The sequence below is a fragment of the Atta colombica genome, unplaced genomic scaffold (assembly GCF_001594045.1).
Source record: "Atta colombica isolate Treedump-2 unplaced genomic scaffold, Acol1.0 scaffold47, whole genome shotgun sequence".
In the NCBI taxonomy this organism is placed as follows: domain Eukaryota; kingdom Metazoa; phylum Arthropoda; class Insecta; order Hymenoptera; family Formicidae; genus Atta; species Atta colombica.
In genome coordinates, this window is record NW_017259536.1 from 1,204,577 (window position 1) to 1,221,205 (window position 16,629).

General features: G+C 31.3%; 2 protein-coding genes across 2 annotated transcripts in view; one reads left to right on the plus strand and one right to left on the minus strand.

The window, feature by feature from the left end:
• Window positions 1-7,050, minus strand: part of LOC108691524 (transmembrane 7 superfamily member 3-like) — a 9,510-nt gene extending 2,460 nt beyond the window's left edge. The window contains exons 1-5 of the mRNA XM_018199299.1: window positions 6,845-7,050; window positions 2,593-2,934; window positions 1,922-2,190; window positions 832-1,003; window positions 228-395 (exon numbers count right to left, since the gene is read on the minus strand). Coding sequence (XP_018054788.1) covers window positions 228-395; window positions 832-1,003; window positions 1,922-2,190; window positions 2,593-2,934; window positions 6,845-6,944 — 1,051 coding nt within the window. The 5' untranslated portion in view covers window positions 6,945-7,050. The remainder of the gene's footprint in view (window positions 1-227; window positions 396-831; window positions 1,004-1,921; window positions 2,191-2,592; window positions 2,935-6,844) is intronic.
• Window positions 7,051-7,286: 236 nt separating this feature from the next.
• The window catches only part of LOC108691615, a 50,275-nt gene continuing 40,932 nt past the window's right edge, over window positions 7,287-16,629 (plus strand). The window contains exon 1 of the mRNA XM_018199458.1: window positions 7,287-7,484. Within this exon, the coding sequence (XP_018054947.1) occupies window positions 7,381-7,484 (104 nt within the window). The 5' untranslated portion in view covers window positions 7,287-7,380. The remainder of the gene's footprint in view (window positions 7,485-16,629) is intronic.

Genomic DNA, 16,629 nt, shown 5'->3' on the forward strand with positions numbered 1-16,629 from the left:
ATAATATTTTAAAGATTTTTATCATGTACTTCAGTAAAATTAATCAAACTTATTTTATATTTATTGTAATTTTATTAATGAATGAGAGAGATTTACATTAAAATTCTTCAAAATACAATGCTGTCTCACGACTATTTTCATATTTTCAGGAAAAACTCTAAGAAAAAATTCTCCATATATTGATTTCCTTAAAATGTTTCGATAAAAATTAATGTATGCATGATTACTTGCGATGCTGTAATCGCCGGTACTCAGTGCTATAGTGTACCCTAAGATACCACCTATCATACAACTCGGTAATGAACGATCTATAGAAGGGTATTTATATCCTATAATAATAGACAGGCAGCCTATTATCAGGACCAGTGCGCAAATTATATGTGCAAATGCGTCATCTGAAAAAAATGACAAAACAGGAAAAATAATTATATAAATTTTTCATGAGACACTTAATACGTGATTTTGTTAAGTTATAATATCCGAGAGATATTCATGCGTTTAAAAAAATAGAAAATAATTATTGCTTAAAAAAATTCACATTTTATAATACCACCTCATTAAAAAAAGAGGTATAATTATTCTATTGTCGTACACACAACTACATTTCATGCAAAAAAAAAACATATAGCGTTTCAAATAAAACTAAATATTCGCTATCATTATGTTGAAATATAAAGTTTGTTTTTTTATTGCTCCGCAGTGAACTGTATTAGAATTTTTCTTCATGTTTTTGCCAAATTTCAAATATATACTTATTTTACTTTGAGTACAAAAAGTGTGTACTACTTCAGCTAAAAAAATAATAACAGTTTTAAAAAAGATAAAACATACTTAAAACTTTACAACTTTCCGGATAGAGCAGAGGACTGCAAGCGTATGTAAAAATTGGGATGTAAGCTGAAGAATAATTTTCATAAATAGCAACTGTGGCATACACTGATCCTGTGCCGGTGTACGCACTGTAGATACGTCTCATAGAACTCGTGAGAGTACCTGCTGGTATCTATCAAACATATTATTAATTACTTATTATTAATTTAAATCGTTAATTTTAATCGTGAATTAACACTGTCGGCAAAAATTTCACTCTTTTAATGTTAAATTAATCTGAGAATGTTTTGTTGCTTTATAGTATTTTTTTATCTTAATTTTAAATCTAATTTAATAAATTTGAGAAAAGTGTCTTTTAGATTCATTAAAAAATTTTATAAATTTTATAAACTGATATTTTGTAATAATTTATACTATTTAACACAATTTCACTTTTCTTTTGTTAAATTAATTTTAATAAAATGATTTTACAGTATTTTTTGTGTCGATTTCAAATCTGTTAAATTTGAGACAAGCAAGATTTTTTTTAGTAATATACATTAAAAAATTCTTATTTATCTCCTTTATTTAGATCTAAATAAATGATTCATAGAAAAATAGCCACCAAATTTAACATAATTTTTTATTCATAAAATAAATAATTTTCATACGAAAATAAATAATTTTAATTATAAACAGATTTCATATGACGAGTTATTATTACTAAATAACTGTATAAGTTTCTAAAAAAGGATACATCAATTAAAAAAATTGAAAACAATTAAAAAAATAGGAATAAATTCTAACTTCATTTTTAAAATCAACTTAAAAGATATAACAAAGATATACAAAAGATATACAATAAAAATAATTCATTTAACAACAAATTATTGTTGACCAGTATTATAAGATGCATCACAGTCAATAAGCATTAACAACTTCTGTTAGCAAAGTAGATCACTTGTAGATCGTTACAATTATGATGCGTGTATATTAGAATAATTATATCAAAAATAATGATAGCAGTTCTATGATATCTTTCCGATATCATCGTATTTATCGATGTAAGACTGAAATTTTATCTAATATTCTATCTAATATTAAAAGATACCTCGTCGCCATTCTGCACAATATCTTGCACGGTCAGCATTCTCGTGATCGCGTCGAAATATGTATCCGAAGTAAAATCCTGTCTAGGCAGATAAAGACGGTACATCTTGTGTTGTATTGGGCTTTTTTCACAGGAAATCGATGAACCGTTGGAGAAAAGAATTGAAGCTGGCTGCGTGTCTACTAATATCATTCCGTTTTCTGCATGGAGTTTTTGATATGGTGATACTTTGATATCGAATTCCATGTTACAACCACCTGGTATCGGTGCTGCAGAGAACAACAATTAACCAATGAACAACGCTGAATTCTCTCGATACTCGACCAATTTTGTCATTACGCTCGTCGAAAACGGTTAGCTATTTAACCCATTTACGCGTGATGGATAATAGAGATGCGCCGCAAATTAATCGAATGCATCTTGGTATGATTTGCGATTTATTTGTGCTATCGCGATCAATATAAATGTTATTTAATTTAATACAGTATATAATTTTTCAATCTTTATCCCGTAAATATTATCCTCTTGTAATTATCTTTATATATACATGGCTATTCATTTTATATTATATTAATGGGCAGTATTGTGTATCGGCGTTAAATTTAATTCCATAAAGAAATGTTGCTCGAAAAGGAAAAGAATAGAGATATATATTATTTGTATGTACTTACCATTTCGACCGTATGTGACAATCACGAGCAATGCATCGAGATTATACACGTTTTCATGCTTCAGAAATACCTGTATTGGAGCTGTTATATCATACGTTTTTAAGTACAGACCAATGTTTGATCCAAATAAACTTCTGTTCGACACTTTGTCAAGTAGTGCTTTGTCGTAAGATAACGTTGCATTGTATTGAAATGTATGAATTTGTAAAACAATAAACCAAATATCTGATGGAACATCTCTCACAGTAATGTTTAAGCGATTAAATGGAGCTAAATTTATTCGTTGTTTAAATGCGTCATTCTCACGATGATTCAATAAAGATATGGTTATCCCAACGCTGTCTGTAATACAATACATCGAACATCGATATTAATGAAGATAATTACAATAATTACATGTTACTTTATTATTATGAGAAATTAAACATTTCTATTCTATTATGTTTTCATGACTAGAGCTATTTATTTAATTTACAACGCGACACGAACGAGTTACAGATACCCTCTTCTAAACATAAAGCAATACAAAAAAATACATAAATATTTCTAGACGTCTCTCTCTCTCTTTAAAAAATATCTATATTATATTTTATGATAAAGTTTTAAACAAAGCATAGTGCAATTAGATAAATAGCATTGTGTGTAACCGATGTAACTAATATGTAAATCTAAAAAATCAGATCTGATTTTCCAAAAATACAGATTAATTTTTATTTACTGGTTACAATTATTAACATATATATGTGTGTGTGTGTGTGTGTGTGTGTGTGTGTGTGTGTGTGTGTATACAGAGTGTCCCATTTTAAAGGATCCACTCAAATATCTCAAAAATACTGCATTAAATCGAAAAATTTAGACAAAAGTTTTGTGACTTCAAGCAGGACATAAGATGATATCATTGACCTTAGGTGGTATTATCAAGGTCAAAGTAAGATCACTTTAAATTTTTTAAATGGAACTCATTTTTCATTAGATATTTTTGTAGCTTACCTCAAGAGTTTTTCAAATACTATAATTAAGTTCATTTTCATTAAATACTTTTCGAATTATAAGGCAAGTTATAGCACACCGGCAGCATTAACATTACCCAAGATGTCCCACCAACGGCTAATCTTTTGAATGTTATTCAGGATCATGACTTGAATAACATTTGTCAAAATCAAGGTCATTGGAGATTATTCCTTTTATTTTCTTTTTTGCTAAAAAAATTCATTTCTATGTAGAAATAAAAACAAGAGATACAACCTCCAATGATCTTGATCTTAGCAAATGTTATCCAGATCCTGAACAACATTCAAGAGGTTTTAGCCGTTGGTCGAACACTTTGGGCAATGCTAATGTCGACAGTACTGTAACTTTCAAATCTTATATAACAAGCAAAGTATTTAATGAAAAAATATTTTATTATAAAGTTTTGAAAAATTCTCGAGGTAAACTACAAGAATATCTAATGAAAAATGGGGAATTCCATTAAAAAAATTCAAAGTAACCTTATCCTGACTTTGACAACGCCATTCAAGGTCAAACCAATGGTACCATCTGAAGTCTCCCTCGAAGTCACAAAACATTTTTCAATTTAACACAGTGTTTCTGAGATATTTGAATGGATCCTTTAAATGCCCTGTAGAATGCCTTTAAAATGATACCCTGTATAATATAGGGATATATTAAAGCTATAGAATAAACGAGATCCAATTATTCGGATATATAGACAATTACGTTATTCGAAACATATAGATAATAACATGTATCCAAATATCCAGTAGATATTATTTATATTATTCAAGTATTTGTATTATTCGTGTACTTGTTATTTACATTGTCGAAATAATAAAGATGTGCTTATTCATCAAAAAATATTATGAAATATCTAGAATCATTGTGTTATAATATTAAGATAATAAACATTATGATTTGTTTACGCATTATGAATATATAAACCTCGATTATTAAGGAAATATAAATAATAAAGAGAAATAAATAATAGAGGGAAAAGTGGTAACATATGAGCCCAGTAATATTCCACTTAAAATTTTATTATAATTAATACCATTTTTTGTAAGAGATTTTTAACTTGTTCTTAAATAAGTATTGAAGTTGTGAAACAATTGCCGCCACTACTGACACAATCTTTTTGTTGACAATGATTGATGTTCTATTATATTACGTATATAAGTACACATATGTCAAAGTGTTTTTATAATGTTCAATGTCAAGATATGGCTTAAAGTTCGTTAACAAACTTATATCCTAAATTAATCCTTGAAGTATTATTCTTTTATTTTGTGTAGTAAGGTAAGAAAGTTTAAGTAACTATATTTTCACTGGGACATAATTAAATGTAAATTTTAATGTTTCTGTATTGGACTCCCTAATAAATGAGTAACATGAACTCCGGAATTTTAACAAAAAATATTACAGAGCGTTGTTAAAAATCTTTGTGATCATTTAAATATAATTTTAAGAAATGGAAGAGAAGTGCTCATGATAAATTTATGAGGACAGAATCAACATAAGAGTATTGTTAGGAGAATGTGTTTCATAAACATGTTTATGAAAAGAAACTTTTGAATCTGATAATATCTAAATACATTCCAATTTTCTGTGAAAATTCAAACTATTTGAACTTCATGGGAAAGTTCAAATATATCTGTCTGTAAAGTAGGAGAATCCACTTTAACATTCAAGTAGTCATATAATAATGTTTCTTTTCATTTAGAATTTTTTCCATTTTATAAATTTTTCTTGTCCTAATAATTTCAATGTATTTTATATTAATCTTAGATAATAGATAAATTATCGTTTACTATATATCATTAACTTCAGCGTATCTAAAAAATTACATAAAAGTAATTTTTCTCTATAAATAATATGAATAATATAATTATTAAAGTATTTGAATGTTATACTTACAAATTTTGCATAGTAAACGGATATTTAGATTTGTCTAGTATGTCTGCTTCTACTGTCTAAAAATGAATCAACTTCAGTGCTACACTCTACACTTATAACTGATGTAATCAGCGAATTCTTTATTTTCTTTCAGTAATAACATACTGATTCACTTTTAGAAGATTCAATCTGCAAAAATCATAACTTCTAAAAAAATCAGTATATTATTACTGAAAGGCAATAAATATTCGCTGATTATTGACTACATCAGCTATAAGTGTAACATTGATTTACTTTCAGAGAGTACTTGTACATTTCAAAAAATGTATATTCCTACACTCATATATTACTTGTTTATAATTATAAAATTGAATAGTAAATGATCCATACAAATATCCATAAATTGCTTATACATTTTATGACATTTTTTTGGAAATTATTCGTATATGCTTCAAGTTAATCGAATACCGATATTTGATTAATCTGAATATTAGATATTTATAATTATGAATAATATAATTTAGTATTTAACAAGTATTTAGATACTATCTGTACTTTTCAGGAAATATGTAAATAATCCAATTATGTGATATTAATAATTTCGAATAGTTAATTGAGATTATAATATTCAAATACCTAAAATTCGATTCCATCAATGTAAGAATAATTTTAATCTCGATTCAATTTACTCTTCATCTTTTTCGAATTCTAAGAATATTCTTAGATTAAATTAAAAATTCGTACCAGGCTCCAATGAATAAATTTTTAAATGTATATATGTATATATATATGTATCTCTTTTAATAAATTGAATTATTATACTCTTACATCCTGTATTGGCTCAAATAAGCTTTATATATTTATAGAATATTCCTAGAATTAAAAAAGATAAATACGCTGTAGCCTTTCTCATGACATAGTAGTATCCCTTTCATAAAAATATAAAAAGGATGTGTGTGATTTGTAGTAAACCAGATTAGAATTAATCTTTGGGATAGAATTGGATAAGTATAATTCATATATTTTGAATAAGTAGGAGGAGTAGCTATACAGATATTATCCATATTTTAAATAATGATTGAATTGTATTGTATATTTTCAATAATGTGAAAATATCCGAGATACTTGCATATTATTAATAGTTCTAAGACTGATATTCATAGTCGATTCTTAAATTTAAGGTTATCTTAAGATGTTATGAATAAATCAGAGAGCCGCGCGTATTAGTATCTTGAGACACTATTAAAGATGACCTTAAAATAAGAATAAATAATAAATACCGTCCTAAGTTTTACTCAAAGATACCGTCGTTTACAATTTCATGAGAAGTTTGCTGAATATTGAGGTTATGTATGCTTACCGGATTCGGTAGTCGTATTTTCTAACGCCATCGTTCCATTACTGAAGAATAATGATAAAACCAATAGAAAGATAACGGCTCGATTCATGTTAGTGCACATCCCGTATTACGTATTTATTTGTTCAAGTTACTGTTTAAGTACGAATGTGAACCGGCGTTTTCGATGCGACGGAGAATCAGTACGACGCAACAGCTGTCATTTGACATTCGGCTCTACGAACTCGTGCTCGTTCGTGGTTCGTGACGCTCATATAGACGTACATGCATACATACAACAGCCAACGACGGTACGAGCGCACGATCGTGCCATCTCGCTCGCTCCATTGATAAGACGTACGGGATTGCTCGCGATGTCTCATTCGCTCTTATCGTGCATTTTCATCGAGGAAGTAGTTTCGCCAGACCGCCGTATGGCGGCGCGTCAGTTCGGCCAAGATGGCCACGTTGGATCAATGAAACGCGAGTAATCGTAGTGAAAACAGAAATTGACAAGTGTGCGGGCAAAGATCGTGGCTTGATCGCGGTGTAAATGGACCATGGGCAAGGACCAGGAGCTGCTCGAGGCAGCAAGAAGTGGCAACGTCACCGTGGTCGAGAAGATCCTCGGCCAGCGAGCCAAGAGGAGTGGTCCACTGGCAAGGTGGGTGTCACCGGAGCCTAGGCTTGACAACTTTTGCCTCGTTGTCGCCTTGCCTCGTTACTGGGGTCATTTCCTCATTCCCAGTTCCCGGCTCGTTATTCTCGACCCTTTTGATAATTTAACGACCCGACGTCTCGTCGTTCCGAGTCCGTCGACACGGGCATGACATCGTCTCGCGCATTCCATTATCGAACCGCCACCGCACGCCGTGCTCATTTCGGTATAGGTACTCCGATACTCCGATTCGCCGTCTCGCCGATAAGATTGCTGCAAGGATTCTTCGGCCCACGGGCTTATTCGATTTCGCAATGTTCATCCCGGCGGCTGATAGAAACTCACGCGAATGAGGTTAAACGAACTCCCACGATGAATGACCACCGGCTTTTCTTTTTTCCTTTTCTTTTTTCTTTTTATTTCTTTTTTGTTCATGATGATGCTTCTTACGATAATTCCTTCACGATCGATCGAACGTGCCGTGTCGTCGTTCGATTAATCCGCGGCTGTCACCGCGATTAACCGCTCGCCAGGATTTCTGCCGTTAGTTCTACCGTTAATTACACGAATCATTGCCTGCGTTTCTACTTTCATTTCAGTCGCGGACTCCATACATCGAGATTCTAATTTTGTGCGTTAATTGTAAAATAATGATATTTAATATAAATATTTTAATTCTTAGTATACACTGGATGATTTTCCGATATTTTATTACACACGATGAGTCACATTCGTGTCTTGAATTAATTTCCATTACTTTAACAAATATACAAAAATTATTAAGTAATTCTTACATATATTTTAACATCTTTAGAAAATATTTGTAAGATTGTATATTTAAAAAAATTTTATATAAATGTTATAACTAATTACTTGATGCTCCTACTTTTTCAAAGAAAAAAAATGTATAAAAACGAATAATCCAATCTTGTATATTAAAGGTTAATAATACATATATGAAATAAGAGGAAGCCAAGACGAGCAAAAATAAAGATGTTAAGTTAAAATTATCTTAATTTTTGCTCATTTCTTGATATTATTTTATACATATATTTTTTAATACATTATACGAGCGTGTTTTTTTCAGTTATTATCAAGTAGTTTAACACACATTCTCTCATTTTCTTTTTCTCTTTTTTCTCTTTTTCAAACATTAATTTTGTTTTATCGAGATCGCTTCACATTGTGTGACTGAAAAATATATCTTATATAACTACTCCATTTATTAAAGATAAAATAACGAATATAATGATTGAATTCTGTCCTATTATTAGAAACATAATTATAGTATTGATATTAGCATTTCGTTCAATAATTCTGTTTATTCAAATTGCTAATGATTTTACCGTGACCATGAATCATATCAAACACGTACACTGATGTGACGTTGTATGCAGATATGTTGATACTGAGCAAGGACTTCGTTTCAATTATCAAGAGCCGCACGCAATGTTTCCTATAACATTTTTCTCCAAGCTTAACATGAAACAATTAGTCGTTTAACACTCATATCCTTTGTCATGCTATAAAAGAATATGTAACAGAAATACAAAATGCAGAAATATAAGAAAAAATTGAAATCGCATTCAGATATGAAAAAGTATTGCCGCTATTTCCGAGCTTTACTTGCAACATTTATCGAATCACTCTACTTTCTATTTGCGATGGTATATAGAGAGATCTATTTGGCGAGTAGCTATATATTTTCAAGGGTCATCGATAACGCGGAGCACGCAATAGACCACCGTTGAAGAAGCGAAAATCTACGATTGACTCCATTTTATTTTCCCCACACGACGGAGACATGTATTTAAATCCTTCGCGAATGAATTAACGTTAATTGCAACCGATTTCACGAACATGTACATTACCGTGGGAATGTCCCCGTAATTTTGCATTTATTCGCGAGAACGCGCTGACGAATAATCGGATAGGCGCGAACGTGTTCGTCCCGACGAAAAAGTTCAGCGCGGAAATAAATTAACGATCGGTGTACGCAATGTCATCATTATGGTCAAAATCAGAGTAAAACAATTGTTCATTCATCTGTCAAACTGTCGCACGCCCGTCGAGCAACGCGATACTCGATTCGCGCGATGTTAAAGCCCTAACTACGCTGCTCCATTTTGATATGATATTATCGTACTGACGTCTAATCTAATCAATTTAAAATGACGAAAAATTTAATTTTCTGATCCAAATATATATGTAGAAGTAAATCATTTTATTCTATATTGTCAAGCGATATTTATTATATTAATATCGGTATATATTTTATAATAGAAATGCACTTTGCTGGATTAACAATATCAATTTTATTCTAATCTCAAACTTCTGAAGACCACATTCTATATTAAGAGCCTAAGATACACATCAATGCGAGTTCATTCAAGAGATCGTTGTAAAGCCGCGTAGCATAAAGGAGCCTTAATGCCTTGTACAAGCGTATTCAAACAGACGATTAGTCACCGGATGTGTAGAGCGAGTCGATCGAACGCGAATCCGAATGAATTTATTATCGCACTGCATCCTCGCCTCATTCAATTATACCGCGATCGCCGATGGTGTCGTTCCGAGCGAGTTGACGTAATTAGTGAAACACCATCGTCTACTCGGCGGCGGTCTTTATTGACCCAGTGCCGCGAACTCCTCGACAAAGACGTCGACTTTGTCGACGCTACTCGCTCTTTCCTATTAATTAAGTCATGCTACGGTGACGATGTAAGAAGCTCATGCTTTATTTTTCGAAGGACTCGTGCGTGCGTGCGTGCATGCATGCGTGCGCACGTGCTATAAGCACATTCATGCATTTTAAGAATGATTGCATCGTATGATGATGCAAAAAAGGTGAAAGACATTGAAAGCAAGAGAGACCGAGGAAAAATCTGTTTATTATTCAGGGATCAGCTCTGCCAGAATATACACAAGTAGATCAATATTATTATACAATATTGACAAATATATGACAAGAAAGTTTGCGTGATCAAGTTTTGTATGTTTATCAAATCAAGTAGCAAACAAGTAGTTATTTATTGTTATTTTGTCAAAATAATACTAAAGATATTAAAATGAAGACAAATAACGTCAACTTGCTTCTTAGATAATAATCATGATTATCTTTCCTGTTTTCGGCTGAAGACTTCGACTTTTGACTAAATTTTTGGTACGAAAAAATGTCCGATTACCTATTTTCAACATTTTACTTTTAAATGTGCGCGTCGATTTTCTTTTTGAACGATAACTGTTAGATCTGATAATCTTTTTTTAGAGAATATATTAGAAAACAGTATAAATTTTCATAACAATCGATCTTTTGTAAAATTGTCGTAATCTTTGGCAAGAGAGTCATATCTAATAACCTTTTTTTCTTTTTTTAGAAAACGCACAAAACAATTTTAGTTTTGATAATTTTGGTACTATTTATCGATATCTGGCAAAATAATAGGATCTTCGATAGAAGAATCGTCAATCTTCGATGGAACACTAATCGAAAGATAGTAATGTGTATTAAAAAATAAACTTTGAAGTATTACTTATACTTTATTTAATACCAAAAATATTCTGTACTAAAAGATTCTCATTGGATGATGAATTGAAAATCGCTCAATTAGTTGCTTGGGAACATTTTTATCCGTAAAAATCATTGACGCACATCTTTCCAAAGTGTTTTATATAAAGTTTGTATCAAAACTGAAGGTAGCCATTTTAAAATTTTGTTAATTATTATTTTCGACGTTTAATAATACATAATTATAGTTCAAAAATTGTTTTTTTACAAATATACATTATTAACAATTTTCTGAACACAAAACTTTATAGCCAAACTTTTTTGTCACCCTGTACACTCTAGACCTGGATTATATTTTCCTTGGACATGACAGATGTCAAAATATGAAAGAAAAGCAATTACTAATAAAAATAATAGACAAAAAAATTTTTATCTACTATCAACTGATTGTTACTCCGATTAAGATTGAATTTTAATTCGAGTAAAATACTTAATATTAAAAAGTATAAATATGTTACTGTATTTTTATTATAGAAACCAGTGACACATAAAATGTACGATAAATTTTTCAGTGCATGCATTTATTATTTGAAAATTAAATATTACATAAAAAGCAGTTGAGCTTTGCAATTTCTACCATCCTTTAAGGATTGGAAAAGAGGGCGACGATTTGCCGTCGGTGATTCTTAATGTATCATAACGAACGCGCTGCTTCTCTAACGAATTGTCTCTCGTGCCTGTCGGTGCCGCACAACTTGTCCGTAACTACAAAGCCAGCCTGCGGCAACTTCTCCCGCGCGATTTCTTCTTCTCGTTACTCCGCGACCTCTTCACTGCCTAACACGCGCTTGCCTTTTTGCCCTTCTCGTCGAGATCACAGAAAAGCAATATAAAACGCGACCACCCTGAGAGAGCATCCCCGAGCCCTTCGACGCTATCCCGTCGGGGAGCTGAGAATATTTTGCGATGCTAATCGCGAAGTGGACGCGCCACTTTTCGTGTACGAGCGCCCGCGAATGTATGTTTACCCTTTGTTCGTCGTTCGCTTTGTTTTTTTTTTTTTTTATACTTTGTATAAGTGCGATAATTTTAATCGCAGCTTCGTGAAAGAAAAGCTAAGAAAAACGTACTCACGGGATAAACTGTAAGAAAATCGATATAGTAAAATGTGAATTATGTAATATAAAATATAAATATTCATACTTCACACATGATATGTATAGTAAGTCATATTTTCGAAAGTAATTTCGTGTCCATTGTAAACGTATCAGAATCCAATAAATTTTAATCGGTTAATTTATGCTTGCTTTAGAGTATTTGCGATTAAATTAAAATATATTAAAATTAAATATACAGGGTGTCCCAGACTTTGCTTGACGTCCGTTAAAAGCAAGTTTCTGAGGTGCGTGATTTCAAGATGAAAATCCTCATATCAAAAATGTCGGGACTACAGTAGTTATTAAATGAGAAACTACTCATTAAAGCCATCCAATTGAACTTCGATTCTATTGTACAATGTGCCATGCTTCAGCGAATTTCGAACAGTTTAATTGGCTAATTTTAAATCTTTCTTATTTAAAAACTATTTAACTTTGACATTTTGATATTAGGATTTTCTGAAATGATTTCAGGAATCTGCTATTAATAGGCGTGAAGTCTGGAACATTTTATATATTTAGATGCGCGAAGAAAAATCATGTCTATACTTTTTTTTTAAGATTAAAATTTGCTGTTATTATTACTTTTAGGCACTCCGTATAATTTATACTTAAAAACTTACTTTTTCTTTTTTTCACGGTACCTGTCGTCAAATTTTTCTGAAGAGGACATTCGGCTACGTCAGCACGTATCGTACCTCTCTTCTTTGCCGGAGGAAACTATCGATTGATGCCCTAGCACCCCTCACATGTATACACCCTCACAGCTTCTCTCTCACACGCTCGTTCCCTCTTCCTCCCTTTCCTATCTCAGCCCCTCTTCCTCTCCCCTCTTTATTGCTTTCTCTTTTGCTCTTTCTCCCTCTCAGCCTAGTTTTCCTCTACACTTTGCCTCCGGCATAAGGGTGCGTTTGTGCTAGACTCTACAGTCACGTTCATGGAGTCAAAAAGAGCTCTACTGTGTTCCGTTTATCCATTCGCATTTTATATTTCTACTCTTAAGATATTTTAAAGTTGTATTATAATATTATAATCGAACAAGTAGATGTTTATTAAATGTATAAATACTATACAATAATAATAATTTATAAATATCATTTTCAATCCTTTCTAAAATAATACAGATAATCAAATATTAAAGTCCATGAAATTATTTTTTAATTTATTTTAATATTATATTTATTTTATGTTAAAAATTTATGTAATTTTATATTATTAATATACTCTCTTAAAATTACATATTCAATTATTTGCACACTTTTGCTCTGAACAATTAATATACTGATACTAAACACTGAGAGAAAACGAAATAATTATGGCAACTATAAATTTGACAACTTTTGCAATTTAAGTATCTGTAACTAGTTTTACAAAGTGATAGCAACTGAAGTAGTACTAATTACTATAAAAAAATATAGTAATGGTAAAAATATATAACAATATTTAGGTACTAATAATTAGTAGTGAAATAGTGACTCAACTACATTGAGTAATTACTTGAACTTCGTGCAAAGATATAACAAATACATTTTTCTAGATAAAAAAATTAGATAAAAACTTTTTTTAATGAAGCACTCTATATTATAGCAACTAATTAATCATTGTTAAAGTAATTTTAAGGAGTATATTCAAAATCTTTTCTCTAATGTCACTCGCTCGAGCAGTACGCGACATTGTCACTAGAGGGACATTACTGTAGTAGAATTCAGTTTTTCCTAAAAAGAAAACCATTCAACTTACAATAAAAGCTTACAACAAAAGCAGTATCGAACTTGGAAGACAAAAATAAATGAAAAATGTATAAAATTTATAATTATGTATTAAAAATTTTAATAAAAACAATAAACAAATTAAGTGAATTAAGAAAATATAGTAATATTAATCATTAGTAATTGATTAATAGTTACGTTTACCTATATCATGTTCTTAGTTCACCACTATGTAATAGGGGTCCTTGTTTATCCTGTAAGTTAAACAAAGCATCTATCGTATAGATCGCGAATTAAACGGTGTAAACGTAATCATAATTATTATATAACGTTAGTATATTAACGTTATTATATTTTTTTAATTTAATATTCTTATTAGAATTTTATAATATATACCGGATGTCTCGCAAGTTTTTGCTAAGTGCTTTTGTGTAGATAGAGCGGACTAAACTGAGTCGAAAAGTCCTCTACCATTTTACAATTTTCGCTACAGTTAACAAGATATTAATTATTAAAAATTGTGGTCTTTAATAATTTTTTACTCAAATACTATCAACCTTACAGAAAAACTGCAAGAGACAAAAATCGTTTATTTTCTTCTCATAGAGCTCTTTAAGAATTTTTTCAGAATTTTTTAATACTGCATTTTCATATTTTTACCAACATGAGAAAATACGGTATTAAAAAATTTTGAAAAAATTCTGAAAAAATTTTCAGAATTTTATGAGAAGAAAATAAATACTTTTGTCTCGCTGTTTTTCTGTAAAGTTGATAGTATTTGAGTAAAAAATTATTGAAAACCAATATTTAGCGAATTTTATTAATGTTAATCATTGCGAAAATTGCAAAATAGTAGATGACTTTTCAATTCAGTTTAGTCCGCTCTATCTATACAAAAACTTACGGGACATCCTGTATATAGTTGAGGCGCTATTTATAGTGCAACTACAAATTTATATTACTGATACGACTTTTTTCTTTGAGTGAAAATATTGCTCATTAATATAACAGTTAACCTGTTTGCTTTCTAGGCAAAGCTTATATTTTCTTTCTTTTATGATATCAGAAAGAACAATAGCTGTAATTATTAACGCTGCTGAAAGCTGACCCACGATGCCCATTTCGATCGCGTTTCTTGATTAAAACCAACAAGAAATTACCATTATAGTGTCCAACAGACGGTCCTACCACCATGATCGTCCTCCCCTCTATCTCTTGCTCTCCATCTCATTCGTAATGTTCAGCGATGTAGGGACCGGGCGATGTCCTTTTTGCAGACAATCTTCAGGGTTTAATTAAGGAACTTGAAAGAGTGGATGAACTCGATGAATGGGGCGAACGGAAAGTGAAAGGGCGACGTTGAGAGTAAAGAGAGGGAGAAGGGTAGAAAAAGAGAGTCAAATGTTCTTTACTAACCAGGATAGCAGCATGCGAACGTTCCTTGATCATTCCATAATATATACGTACTTCGCATGTGCATGTGTGCGGAAACGCACATGCATGACGGCGCAACGCCGTTATGTACAGCTTTAAGAATTGTGCATCACCCTCGTTGTTGTTGGGATGTGGAAAACAAACAGCCGACTCGACGATCGGAAGAGAAGGCGAAATAGTAAGAGACGCCGATAGGAAGATAGAGAGCGTGGAATTGTGCGATCGAGCATACAGAGTCTAAAGCTTATAAATTGCACACAAGGAAACAAAGAAAAATTAAGAGCAGAAAAGTACAATGTCGTTAGTAAAATCGATTATTAAAAATTCATTTTGCGAGACGCTTAAAAGCAACTACATTTTTTTTTAACATTAATGATGCTCATTATTATTTTTTTTTCATAGTACGCGATTTTCTTTGAGTGGTGTGTAACGTTTTTGCCACGCCTGTAATATCGCTCTTATGCGATACAATTTTCTTTTTGATCTCTGTTACAATGGCTTAAGAGTTTCTCGAGGAGGTGAGAAGGGGAGAGCTTACGTCGATCGTCGCGTGCCGCCTACGGAAAGTTAGCGATTTAGAGTGCGTGTATCCGAGGAGTTAATGACGACGTTAGTTAATGACGGCGTGCTTTGATGTGCCGCTCGTATACTGGAAAAAAGTCTCCCGCTTACGTAATTGTTTTGTAAACTGAGCGCGATGCTTTGACGGCGACGTCACATGGGGGCGTAGGATTAAAATGTGTGTACGCTCTTTTAACAAGGGAAAAGTTTCTGCATTTCCTTCACACGTGCGAGTTTCCGATCGATAATGGATTCCAGCGATTTAGATCGATTGAAACTGATATGATAGTAATCAGTGATTCAATTATAAAGTTGACCTTTTGAATCTATATATCAATTGACTCAATTATTTTCTTTCTTTCCTTCCTTTCTTATACTCTCTTTCTTATCTTTCTTTCTTTATGGGACAATATTTAATTAATTACATATCATATATTATAAGAAATAATAAAATGTTTGAATTTGCTTGTAAACATAATATATGTAACAATTCTACATTGAGAAAAAATATACTTAATTTTGATAAATAATTGTTTGAATAATGCTAATGTAACATTTATTTATGGGAAATAAATATTTGCTAAATAAAAAAAATATAATAATTAAATTAAATTAATGGTTCTCGTATCAAATAAACATATATTTATATTTAATAAATATTCAATTGACACTATTCAAACAAATATTTATTAAAATTTAGTACATTTTTCTGTCTCAGTGTAGAGAGAGAGAGAGAGAGAGAGAGAGAGAGAGAGAGAGAGAGAGAGAGAGAGAGAGAGAGA